Source organism: Simochromis diagramma, unplaced genomic scaffold (assembly GCF_900408965.1).
Source record: "Simochromis diagramma unplaced genomic scaffold, fSimDia1.1 OVJJ01000205.1, whole genome shotgun sequence".
Taxonomy (NCBI): domain Eukaryota; kingdom Metazoa; phylum Chordata; class Actinopteri; order Cichliformes; family Cichlidae; genus Simochromis; species Simochromis diagramma.
In genome coordinates this window covers 4,169,814-4,183,659 of record NW_024386782.1, presented here as the reverse complement: position 1 = coordinate 4,183,659, position 13,846 = coordinate 4,169,814, and the positions used below count along the sequence as shown (strand labels likewise).

General features: G+C 40.7%; 1 protein-coding gene across 2 annotated transcripts in view; it reads right to left on the bottom strand.

Moving 5' to 3' along the window:
* The window catches only part of prkci (protein kinase C, iota), a 43,076-nt gene that overhangs the window by 3,666 nt on the left and 25,564 nt on the right, over positions 1–13,846 (bottom strand). For both annotated transcript variants that reach the window (XM_040017266.1, XM_040017256.1), the window contains exons 10-16: positions 12,205–12,302; positions 9,445–9,531; positions 9,195–9,330; positions 8,961–9,048; positions 4,962–5,087; positions 4,528–4,607; positions 4,214–4,303 (exon numbers count right to left, since the gene is read on the bottom strand). In XM_040017266.1, the coding sequence (XP_039873200.1) occupies positions 4,214–4,303; positions 4,528–4,607; positions 4,962–5,087; positions 8,961–9,048; positions 9,195–9,330; positions 9,445–9,531; positions 12,205–12,302 (705 nt within the window). The remainder of the gene's footprint in view (positions 1–4,213; positions 4,304–4,527; positions 4,608–4,961; positions 5,088–8,960; positions 9,049–9,194; positions 9,331–9,444; positions 9,532–12,204; positions 12,303–13,846) is intronic.

Genomic DNA, 13,846 nt, shown 5'->3' with positions numbered 1-13,846 from the left:
AAACATGTGGCGGGGTCCTAAATGACTCTAGAAGAGGTCACTTGAGAGTTAATTAAGTTTATAAATGGGTAGAAAATGTAAACTTTTTTTTAGTAAAGTACGACGAATACGTGACAGCAAATTCAGATATGACAGATTTGTTCTCATTGCTAAAAATACCACAACAGTATAATTTCATTCTAATTAAGTAAAACCCCCCAAAAACAAATAGTATTAAACACAATTAGCCCTAAACTGCAAAATTCACTTTCATCCTTTACCTTAAAGCCCCCCCCCCTCCTCCAATTGTTGTCATTTTTCAAGTGCAGATGTTATGTATTCACTTGGTTTCAGGACATCAAAGATCTCTTTGTGCATCTTTAACTTTGAGTTTTGGGTGATTAATCAGATTAGAAATACGCACATTCTGCAGATGTGACCTTAGAATTCTCATCTGCGTGCGTTCTCCACCTTTTATAAAACACAAAACTAGAAGGTCAGTGACTCTGTAGCTCAGGGGTCGGCAACCCTGGGCAAGGGTTAACTGATGGCACGACCATAGCTGGACTGGCCATCGGCCCACCAGGCATTTTATTTTTTTTGTAACGGTATAAACAATGAGAGGTGGTGGATTGGCCAGATGCTGGTCAATGTGTAAAAATAACTCAGTTGTTTGGTGGTGGCAATGGCGGCGCTTCCACAGAGGCCAGCAGTTGGATGAGAGAAAGGGGAGGCAGGAGGAGGAGAGACCCGTGGCGGCCGCCGGTCCGAGTGTCAGGTGAACTGAACTTCAGGTAAGAAGTTATGACCTGCAATCTATCTGGGTCAGATATAAACCAAATTTAGGTGGAGTTTATTTTCGTTGTGCTGACTTTTAGTCAGTTACAATAACTCGTACTGCGTACTAACAAGCATGACGGAGTTTCTATACAGCTGGGTGGGTGCTATGATGTTACTGATAGTGAACTTTATTTTATTCATAAGGTTAGTTAGTAGAGTTGCCAACCATCCCGTTAAAAAATGGAATCGTCTGGTATTCAGAGAAAATAATACGCGTTTCGTATTGAGGTGAAAAGGAACACAGTTTGTCCCGGACTTCAGCTACAACGAAAAAGACACAAAGCTGAAGTTATTCTGTGTATTTACGCCGCACAGCTGCCTCTTCTTCTCTCATATTTTCTCCTGTTTCTACTTCAATCATGAAACTGATCAATGATCAGCTGATCGGCTTTTGTTTATCGCCCACTTTGCGCCAGAAAGAGGAAACCAGCGGATGTTGCGCTAAACAACAGCAGCACGTTTAAGCTTGATCAGCTGTTGTTAGAATTTATTTAATATTAATTTCTAGTATCAGCTGATGTTTGTTGGAACCACAGCTGTAAAGCTGCTGGTCATGATGTCGGTTTGGATATGTGGTGAGAGGGAAACATGAAGATGAAACCAGGAGATGTCCTTACTGGATCATCAGAGCTGAACAGGTGATGGAGAAACAAGTTTACCTTTTAGGTGACATGAATGAGTTGAAGGAAAGCTATGAACTGTTTCTGAGAGACAAATAACACCAGGATCTTTTTCTAAGTAGCTGACAGCTGGTAACTGTGCAGGGGCGGGTCTAGCCAAGTTTTGCCAGGGGGCCAGGTAGGACATTAACAGGGAAAGGGGGGCACAAAGAAATACTTTCTTATTCTCATTTAAAATATCTAGCTTTTATTCAATAATTATCTGAATCTTACAACCAAAGTTTTTATCTGACGTAAAATGTATAGAAATCATACATATACCAACAAGAAAGTGTACATCACTGTCACAACAGCGTTTGTTTTCATTCAAAGGCTTCAATACCTGGTGGGCTGGTCTCTAGTCAAAATGCCCGGGCTGGTTTTTTGTCCCAGTCCAGCCCTGGGCACGACACACAGTGAATTAATCTGAGAAGGTGCATAAAAAATAAATGGCCGTGCCAGCGGTGCACATCGCAAATTAGCTCGCATAAACACATTAGTTGTGCCATATTGGCTTCTTAATGACGGTATCTTAGCTAACAACCCCAACTACCAGATTCAACTTGTAATTGGCTAAAAATAACTTAGCCTACCGGTGAGAGGGACGTTGCTAGCTGGCAGTGCAATTTTTCCATTGCACGCAAAGCTCGGAGCTCCCTGTACGCAGCAACTCCCAGCAATGACTTACAACGAAATGAACTATTTATGGTCCCCACAACAAATAAGAAAATAACTGCTATGGCATGTTTTTGATACAGAGATACTTAAGTGATCCGGGTCTCCACGCAGACGTGCTGCCTCTGAGGGGAGACCAGAGATCACACCACGGAAATACATGGATACATCCGTAGACTCAAGACTGATCAAACCAGAAAGCTTTAATGAGCAGCTGGATTTGTCTCGCATTAACTGGCCGAGTTAATGCCAGTTAATGCGACATTGAAATGCAGCTGATTGAACTGAAAAGCTCGACTCTGTGGGGGTCAAAGTTTGCAGAACTACGAACGCAGCTGGAATCCACAGCTGTGCGTGTTCATGGAGCTTGCATTTTCACCTGCTGGACATCATTACCTGACAAGGTTAACTGTCTTCAGAACATTGCAGGGATATTATTTACAGTATTTGGCTCTACAGATCTGTGTGAGCAGATTTTTTCTCACACGGAGAGTGTCCTCAGGTAGCCGTCTGAATGCTGGACACTCTGAGACGTGTGTCTCTGAGTGGGAGACCAGAGATCACATTAACATGTGTATCTCTGTATTAACAAACATGCCATATTGGCTCAGTTTATTTTTCTTATTATTGTTGAGGGGAGACCATAAATAGCATTTGCATTTTCTGTTGTACAGTTCATTTGCTGTTATGGAGTTCTTGTTATGGATAAAAAGTGTCTTTTTTTGTTTCAAAATAGCTGATAAGTATTTGCTGATAGCTGCAAACATCTGCAAACAAATATAATTCTATAAAGTGGTTCGATATAATGTGTAACTGTTAATATAGGGCGTTATGATTGCATAACATTGGCACATTGACTTCTGAGGAAATTTTAGATGGCACTCATCATCAGAAAGGTTGCCGACCCCTGCTGTAGCTCATCCATGAGCACAGTTCGGGCCCCATCAGCTCATCAGTCCTTCAGTTGGATACATTAACAATACATACATTATTCATTCATTCATGCGCTCATATGTAAGGTTGAAGCTAATATCAACATGAGGCCGTGAGTCTCATCTGACACTCATTTCATGGTTCTAAGGGTCAAAACAGGAACCTAAAAAGACTCCTGGGTGATAATTTACTCATCGCTGAAACTGATAACAGGAAGCAACAGAAATAACGAAGTATTTTTAGCCCTAGTTTAAATTTCACCGGTATTTTTTTTTTCTACAAGTCATTTCCAGATACCAAACAAGTGACTAACATCTGTAAATACAGGTCCACATCTTCATTTCCTGCACTGCGTTCTACATTTGTATTCACACTCATACTGGTTTTCAGGCATAAACTATAAATAAGGATTATACACAGACACAAATACCAGTCATAGCAAGAATCCAGTCAAGCATGTGGTTTTCAGTATTAGTGGCAACGAGTGCAAACCGCAGCTTCAGAGAAAGCATCAGCGATATCCGAGCCAACCTACGAGCTTCTCTGAGGTTCCAGTAATCATGCCGAAATTTGTGAATGAAACGATTTGTAAACAGCGGCGCTGAAATTAGAGTGTTAATGGCTTCTTCGTCAACATGAATCACTGCTCGACAATCCGGACACGCAGAGATCGACATATCGGCCCCGTGTGATCCGTCCCCTCTCGTTTCCTCTCCGTCTTTAAACTTCCTCTGTGTGTGTGTGTGTGTGTGTGTGTGTGTGTGTGTGTGTGTGTGTGTGTGTGTGTGTAATCGTATCTGCTGCTGTCAGTCTTCTGCCTGGCCTGTCTGTTTCTAGCTGCCTGCTCTTCACAAAGAAACAAGTCTCACCCCACAGCTAATAACCTCAGTATTGACAGAGCATCTACACCTGCAGGGCAGGAGAAAGAGCGCAGGAGATGGCGACCCTGCGCACTTAGATTTGACCTTCTGCTGTCTCGCGGCAGCTCGTTTTTCTCCCCCTTTCCCCCCGCAATCAATTGTATGGATTTATTTTGACCTATCCGACTTGCGGCATGCACCAATGCTGATTTCCTTCATTTGAAAGAACTGACTGAGAAAAGCAGAGGATGAAATTGAATCACTCACGAGCTCCCAGTCGACGTTTCGGAAGAACGGGTGGCCCATGATGTCGGCAAAGCCCGTCTGAGGGTGGCAGCCCAGGCGCTCCTTGGGATCCTGTGGGAGTGAGAGCGAGAAGAGGGTGAGAGACGGTGGGAGACTATGGTGGAAAGGAAAGATAACAAGTCCAATACCCGAGAAGAAAGGTGGAGAAAGTGAGAAGAGAGAATTGGCAAGGAAAGTGGATACATTTCCCAAAAAAAAAAAAAAAAAAAAAAAAAAAAAAAAAAAAAAACCAGTAAGAGGTGGCACTGCTACAGCCCTGTCGGACCCTCTCTTACCTTGTTGAGGAATCCTTTGAGGACGCTGGCAGCTTTGACTGACAATGAGCGTGGGATTCGGATCTGTTTTTCCAATATTACTGCAGGAGGTGACAGAAAAAGGGTCAAGGGGTGGACAAGAAGAGGAGAGGATGAGATGGTGCCAACACTGCTGCTGTTATGAGTTCAATCCTGCTGGGTATGCTCGCAGCAGCCCAAGATATGAATCTTTTTGTTAACCCACCTCATTGTTAATTATAAGAAACAAACACAATATAAAACCCTATTTATACTAAAATAATGGGGTGGGGGGGTGGGGGACACATGGTTTCACACTTCTCTCTGTAACAGATGGCATGTTCCTGGTATTGAGAGAAGCCAATAGAAAGGTGTCGACATGAAGGTGTTGCATGAACTCAGCAGTTTTTTTACGAACCGCAGAAGCATGCTGTTACCTTGGAAGAGGTAGTCTTCTGTGTTCTGGTCAGGGTTGTCGGAGCTGCCGACGATGTCGAAGGGCGACCGGCCCGCCATCATCTCGAACATGAGCACGCCTAGTGCCCACCAGTCCACGCTAAACCCTGGGACACACACAAACGCACACACACACACATATCGTACGTTACAGCTCTGACGCTTTGAAACGCCAAAACACCACAAATGACCGACGACTGCAGGGGGGAAAAAAAAAAAAGAAAAGAAAAAGAAAAAAAGAGCAGCACAATTATCTTTATTGCAATTAGAGAAGAGGAACTTTTAATTGCCACTTACAAAACTTCAAAGTACACCAGCATGTCAGGGTTACTATAGCAACCACCTTCACTTTGAAAGTGGGGGTTTCTGTATATTATCACACCTTCGACAACAAGCACATTATTCAGATTGCCTATTTCTCTCTCTCTCTTTTTTAAGCCATTAGGGCAGGAGTGTCACAATCAGTTTAACTCTGAAAGAAAATGAAGGACAGATGCATTTCCAGTGAATTCATTTGTATGTCTCACACCACCTTCTCACCTACAGTTTGGTCCACATAAAGCTCTAAGCTAGTCTAGAAACAAGTACCGTAGTCTTTATAATACTTAGTCAAGAAAATAATGCTAATAGTGCTAATAAGATGCTCAACCTCATCCTCAGCTGAGAAAACGGAGCGAGCCAAATGTATTTAAAAATTAAGAGACATGTGGCCCGCGGGCCTTGAATTTGGCACATGTGCATTGGAACTGAACAGCTGCATCATTTCACCAAATCTTAGCTGTCACTTCACTTGTAACAGCACTTTCAAACATCTGGTTTTGCTCCACAGCACAGATTTCAGAAGACTGTAGTGTTACTATGTGATTTAAAACAGGACAAGACTTGATGACATAAGCATGAAAGGAGAAGGGCAAACATGGAGATATAAGGCTGTTTTTAATGTAAACTGCATACATTTTCACAATATGAATGTGAGGCGAGCAGCACAACATATGGGACATAACAAAGCTTAAGTAATCCTGATATGTTGCCAACCAGAAACTGGATCGAAAATGGAAGTGGCTACAGAAAAAACAACTTCCAGTTTCTTCTTTACAAGGAGGAAATCCTCCAATCACATTAAATATCCATATCTCCCTAATGTTAAGAAAACAGATAGAGCTGAAAAACAACTTAAAATTTAAAATCTACTCAGGGTAAATTTCTGTGAATTCAAAATTTCTGTCAAAACAACGACAGAAAAGAAGTCGTAATGATGTGAAAGTTGTAAAACAAGTAAGGCAGACATGAAAGAGAAAACAGAACATTTTAGATGCCATTGTGGCATCCTCAAACTGATTCCTTTGGCTATCGCCATCTTGATGTTTTGAAACCGGACATGATAAATGAGGGGAAGACCGAAAAACTGAGGGACAAGGTAGACCTTCCCTAAACTACACCCTCCTCTCATGTTCTGGATAAAAATATGTGAAGATCATATATACAATCTGACTTGTTTCTGCAGCCACACGAGTCGCCCCTTCTATAAAAGTCCATCTTTTATATGCAGTCTTTGACTTCATTAAGTTTTTTTTAAACTTAAAAATAATTTAATGTATGTAAATTATTATTAAAATAAGGAAAGAAAACCCTGGAACGCAGTTTTCTGTGTAAAGACTAAAAATAAAGACAAAAAAAAAAAAAAAAAAAAAGGTCAGATCTGACATGACTTCCTCTACTCAAACAACTGATGCATTTACGGTACCCAGTGAATTTGTTTTTTGCTGATTTCTTTCATAAGTAACAACCAAAATCCCCAAAAAGGGCCTGACATTTGTTTTTCTGTACACAAAGACAAGCAGGTGTGATCATCGTGGAGTCAGTGAAGTTTAATCATCTCATTGATCGGGTTAACAGTTTGAATGATGAGGATCACATTCAGAACAATGGTGGACCTACACAGCCCCTGCTGTGACTCTGATGTCCACACAATTTGCCGTTCGGCCCATTTAAAAAGAATAAAATAAAATAAAATTCCCACTACAGCCATCACAGTATGAAGAGCGCAGGTGTTGTAAGCAGCCTCGGCAGCGCGACAGCTGAGCGAGCAGCTAAAATCAAACCCAGCCGTCATTAATTTCATTATTCACACGTGTGCTGTTCCTACTGTGTCTAAAAACAGCTGCTGTGCTCATATGCGTTGTTTTTTTTTTTTTTTTTAAATAAAGGAGGGAAAAACAATCAAAAACTTTTTCTTTTAACTGTAAAATTTGTTGCCATGACACCACATTTGGTGACCAAGGAGGCTTTTCTATTTTTACAGCATTGCGTGTGTGGATAGTCGAACACGCAGCACTGAGGATGTAGAAACTGATATTTCACCGAGAAGCTGAAAGTACATCTGAACTACAAGATGCTTTAAGTTGCCAGCTTCACACAATTTGGACTCTTTATATGAGTTTAGATGGAGCAGCATTTATTTATGATTCATTTATCATTATGTCTAAACGTTGAGAATAAAGTAAAAATTTTAAGAATAAAGACGAAATGTGAGAATAAAGCTGTCCGTTCAAGTCGAGCTACTTCTGTTAGTGCACGGCTGCCTCTACAAAATGCCTTTTGTAGATGAACCAGTGTTAAAGAATGGAGTTAATGTTATCAAACAAACCCATTGTGTTAGTAACTGTTAGTACTACTGAAGTTTAATCAGCATTTCAAAATCTCAAACTTTTCCTTCACAAAATTGTTTTACAACTTAATTTTTCCCTCAATCTGCTTCTTTGTGATTCAATGAATATTACAAATGCCTCTTTCCCCCCCCCAAATGTATCTGCACATTTTTACATTTTACTGCATTTCTTTTTGGGCTGTCTCTCAACTTTATAATTAAACCGCGCAAATTAACTGAATTAATGTAGCATTAACTGAATAGCTGCTGAATGAAGACAGAAATGGCTGCTAGGCAAGTAAGACATACACAGGCAGAGGTCAGCAGATTTAGAGAAACAGACAAGCACGCTATTTAACTTTAAAAACTACCGTTTTTAGACATTAAATGTCACCCAACTGGGTCTTTACTTTTCATCAAAGGGGGTGTGGATGCTATATAAACCATAACTTTGACCAAAAATCCCCATGTGGACAAGCTAACGGCACGGCAGAATGTGATTTCTGCTACATTTGAGGGGTTAAAATGACACCTCAGAAAGAAAGTTAGAGGACTACACGAGTAACAGAACATCTCTCACTCCTATTTTCCCCCTCTCACATTAAGCCCATCCTGCAAATAGGTGTGCCTCACCATTAGAGACATTAGAGGAGTCCTGAATTACCCAGATTAGATTAGTTGAGAAATCCCCAACAGCAAAGATGGTGCTAAAAGAGCAACTTCCAGGAGAAAACAGCTTTTTAAAACTTGTTTTCGGGGTGTAGTTAGGAAACTTTTAATGCACTTTATCATTACATTTGCTGAAAATAGAGCTGATTTAAATAATAACAGCTTCAATAACTGTTGGAAAACATTTAAAGACTGTTGCACACGCTTATATTGCAAAGCAGAACCATACACAAATTTCAGCTAGGTGTTTTTGTTTTGTTTGTTTGTTTGTTTTAACCAAGAAATAAATAACCCAGGGGTTGCAAAAAACTCTGCAAAAAACCAGTCACTACCCACTAGTAGCCCTGGTTTATGGTGACAGTGTAAGATACCTGACTTGTGTATTGTGGGGTATTGGCGACAGTGGTGACAGTTTTCCTTTGGGCACTAAGATCACTGCTGTATGTCGGGCACCATTTAAATAAATTAAATATATCCTAAATTTAAAAAACTAATATGTATCCAAAGAAAAAGTGTTCCTACGTTTGTCTACAGTTGTTGAATTGTTTATATATAATGTAGCTTGAGTGTGTTAGTGCAGATAAACCCAGTTTTGCCTCACACACTTTCTAACTGCAGAATTAGATAGCATTTCTGCTAAGTGCTTCCATGTCGTAATCCTCACCGTAATCCTCTCCTCTGAGTATTTCGGGGGCGATGTAATTGGGGGTACCGCAGAAAGTGCTCGTCGTATCGCCAGGTCTCAAGCCCTCCTGAAAGAAGAAAAAAAAAAAGAAAGATCATCAGCTGTGAGATCATCTCAGAGGGCTGTAAACCGACACGTCTGCAGCTGTGCAGGTGCTTTTATCCAAAGTGCACTGCGGTATCATTACAAACTACATTAATCCGTAAACCACACCTTGCACATGCCGTAGTCTGTAAGCTTGATGTGACCCTCAGAATCCAGCAGCACATTGTCCAGTTTCAGGTCTCTGTAGATGATTCCCCGCTCGTGGAGGTAGTTGAGCGCCAGACTGATTTCTGCTGAGTAGAATCTGAAACACAAAGAGGGAAATTACTGTGTTTTTAAATTCAGCTCCGGCTGCATAAAGAAATTAAAAACGCATCTGTCCCTTTAATCACACGTGAAGCAAATGGCCAGACTGTACCTGGCATGTTCTTCTGGGAGTTTCCTTTGCCTCTGCATGTGGAACATGAGATCTCCACCATTCACATATTCAATAACAAAGAAGAGTCTGCAGAAGAAAACAGAAGTTAATTTCTCTTAAATACAGAATTAGTCATCTTTCAATCATCCATAAGACATCTGTCAGGGTGGCTGGATGAGCGCTCTCATTTTTTTTCCTGCTAATGTGCTTTAATGATTTTATTACACTCACTGTATAAAACTTGCATCTAACACAGTCAGCCTGGGGTGGATATTTACTACAGCTTCAATTAAATTTTTACTTCCAAAGGCGATAAAAACATAACAAAACATTTTTCCACTAAGCGATTACTTTTCTTGCTTTTATGAAGTTCTCGTGCACAAAAAAAGAACACATCTCTCCTTTACAGCTGCGTACTTTTGCCCCTCACTCAAATCTCAAACTTGCTCTTCAGTTCAGCTCAAAATGTAATGACGGAGAGCAAGCCTTCGATCACTAAGACCTATTAAATCTGCCTCTCAATTCAATTAAATTTTATTTATATAGCGCCAAATCACAACAAAAGTTGCCTCAAGGCGCTTCAAGGCGCTCTCTCAGATGAACTTGAGAAATATTGATGACAGTCAAAATTCAGGGCCTCACAGTCCACCTGCAGGTTTGCACGAGTCTCCCATGAGTCTGCTGCTGCCTGAGGCTCTTTTAGCTCCTACCTGCACCACCAGACAGTTGGGTTATATGGTAGGGCCAAAATCCCTACCATATAACCCTGTATTTAAATTTGAAGTTAGTGAATAAGAGATTCCAACAATGACCAAAATTAACTGATTTTACTATAACTTAGCAGCCTGACTGATTTATACTTCAGTTCAGTTCATTTTTATTTCAAACATATACATCCACCAACATTTCATAACTACACCGTAACATGACCCGCGATACCTTTTTCGCCGCTGTTTTTTTAATTTATCAGTGAGTGAATATTGATCGACGCCTCAATATAAGGAGTAATAATTATAGCATTGATATAAAGGCTCACAAATGTCAGCAAATTCCTGGTGGGAGACAGATGAAACTACTGGAATGTAAGGGAATCAAAGGGGAATCTACAAAGAAGTGAAAAAAAAAAAACTCGAGTGACAAAATCTGTCCACAACAGAGAGCGGCGACCCAGAAGGGAAAAAGTCCCAGCATTTTATTTGTTTACATCGTGGGTGTAACCGCACATATAATACCAGGACACGACCACAAGCTATTTAACACAGAACGGAGGAGCACAAACGTAAATGTCGGCAATGACGTTTGCCACTCATGCCGAAACTGTAGGTCCCACATAGATTCCCTGCAGAAGTCTAACCCAGGCCTTACACATGACCTAATAAAAATGCACTTAATAATTTTGTGTTGCTTGTGTTCTTTGTGCTCTCTTCGCTGCTTTGGGATTAAAGTACCGGTATAATGAAACACAAGGGACTGTTTATGTGTTAGCTTCTAAAACCAAACTTTGTCATTTTAGTTACGTTTACGGTCACAAAACATGTTTCACCGTGACAGGGATTTTCCTATAACCTTAACCATGAACATGCTTCAATGACCTAAAAACAAGTGTTTTGTTTACATAGAAGTAATAATACCTCAACCACAGGAGCGCCATATTTAACTGTGTTGTTGTACAATGGTGTTTTGATGACCTCATCTGGGGTTTGGTACCTTGCCCAAAGATGCTTTCGAGTGGGTAGGAACCACCAACTTTATATTTGTAGAAGACAAGCCAAGTCTTGAACCCCAGGACCAATCACTCATTCACACAGCACTTTGAGCTAGCTCACATCCTGCAGCCACTGTAGCCACCAGTTCACCTAACATGCTTGTCTTTGGGCTGCAGGAGGAAACGTATGCAGGCACAGGGATGCATTTATGTATTTACTCCAACATAGTTACTCACTGACTGTAACTTTACTTTTCTAGGGTGGGTGTTGTCCAGGTGTATTAACAAGGGTGCAAATTATTTACTAGTGAACAATCCCCTTCAGCCAACCAGGTAGCCCCAGCCCTTCCCTCTTGTGCATCCCTAAATTGATCAGGTTATGTTCATACCAATCCCCAAAAAGCCTAATCTTCAGAAATTCTAACGCCATCGTGGTGTAATGCTGCTGGTGACAGAAGTCCTGCAGAAAACTAGAACCTGCAGCCGTCCATTACGGCTGGTTCACCATGTTTGTTGTGGTGATGAGGAACTCAGTTGAAAGACAGCTGATTGTCCAACTCTTATGGGGATATTTAATGATATTTATTAATGTATTTAAGAAAGTGTGGTGTCCCTCTTTTTGCACCCTGGCTCCAATACTGCCACAAGTACAGTGCAATTCTGCGAGAAGCCATGCAATGCATTTGTGAAGCTTTATTTAGAAAATTTAGAAATATGTAAATGTAGCAAGAAATGAATCTGGGTCTTTAGATTCATTTCATTTGGGACGGTAAAATTTAAGGAAAGATATGCTCTGGATTTATATCCCACTGACTGCTTTCTCAATCACTTTGTTTGATAATCAGAAGAAAGAAAAACTGTAACTTAAAATCTGAATAAATGACGAGCACAACCTGATTCAGGCAGCAGTCCCTCCTCAGACTTATAAACAGTCTTTGTAAATTGGTGTAGCTTTATTTACAGAGGATTTTTCCAAAGCCTAGCGAAATAAATAAATTAATAATAATAATAATAATAATAATAATAATCACGACTCGTGCAATAGCAAAGCTCACCTGCTTTCTGTCTGGAAACAGGAGTGAAGGCCGACCAGGAAGGGATGATTAGAGGCCTGCTCGAAGACGTGCTTTTCTGTTTGAACCCAGTCGATGTCCTGGAACAAAAACACACAAAGAAACATCCAAATGTCAATCAAGGGATGTTTGTGACATAGTGCCCTTGAGCTAACTAAAAGCTGAATAAGCACAGGGCTCCATCGACCATCCTACAAAGCCTGAGAGTTACTTGTGTGTAAGGTGGACAGCGGTGGGGGAAAACGGCTGAGCCAGTAGAAGCGGGGGCTGGCCTCTATCGGTAGCTGGATGATAATATGTCTGGACACGGATGCTGCTCACGCTGACAGGGCAGGGACGGCACAACACTTTGCCATTGATCGAGAAGCACTTGTCAATCTGTCAATCACGCTAAGTGCGCCTAATCAAGGCTAACTACTCCCACTGCCACCGGCTGTGCTGCTACATGTGTTCACGGAGATCAATTTTCCATGACGTGATGGTTTATCTGCACGTTCTTAGGCTGACAGACCTCTTCGAAGCCGCCAGTCTTTCTAACTCTGAGTATTAAGGGATACATAAGAGCGATGCTGGATCACATGACACCAATCAGCGTGTTAGCAATAACAGCTCCCATTGATTGTTCTAGTCATATTAATTAGACTGACAGGAGACTGATTGCTTAATTATTAATTAACCTCACAGAGCGAGTCCTGGCGTCTTGTCACACTGTATGGACTTTAGTGACAGTGGCACCATCCTCGCAGATATACACAGCTTTAGACCTCTGGAGGTTGCTGGTCTGAATAAATCAAAAACAGTAAAATATCGAGTCAGTTGATTATCTATTAAAGAGTCAGTAAGAGAACATTAAAATCTCAAGTGATTAGTCAACTATTAATGATGTTTTGACTGGAAATAATTGCACCTATTTCGATAATTACTGGCATTCAAGGCCATTAAGAACAAAAAGCCACTTTGTGCTTGAAAATCCTTCCATGTGAGCATTAAAAACTGAAACACTCTGGATCTTGGACTTCTGAACAGTCAAAACAAACAATCTGAAGGTCCCACTTTAGTAAATTAAGAAACTTTGCTGTCAATTTCTTGTTTTTCAAACATTTTACTGTGTAAACAGTTAATCAAAGACAAAAAATAATGAGCAACTAAAACAGAAGATCATTAGCGGCAGCTGTTAAAACGGCCTTACTGCGTCCTCTTTACATACGCCTACACAGAAAGGAGCAAAAACACTGGTTCAAATAATCATTTTCCATGATGTTGTGTAAAAATGTGTTTCAAACCACTGCATAGGACAACAAAAATCACCCAATTTTGGTGGAAATTACGCACTTTAAGAAGCCTTTATTATGAACTCATGCTCACCATATGTGTAAGTAGATCGTGTGAGCCAAAAGCTCAGGCTTCAGATGCTCTAAATCCTAGTTCACCAACAGGTGGATTGCGGTCTAGATCAGGACATGGATCTATTACTAGATTCTGACGGGCCATCTCCATTTTACTCTGCCCACCTTTTCTCATATTTATGGTACAGTTCTGTTAATTTGAGACAAAGGATGATCTGAGGGAGTCTCGTATAGCATAAACCAAATATTTTGAACTGAATCATACAAAGCTATTCTAG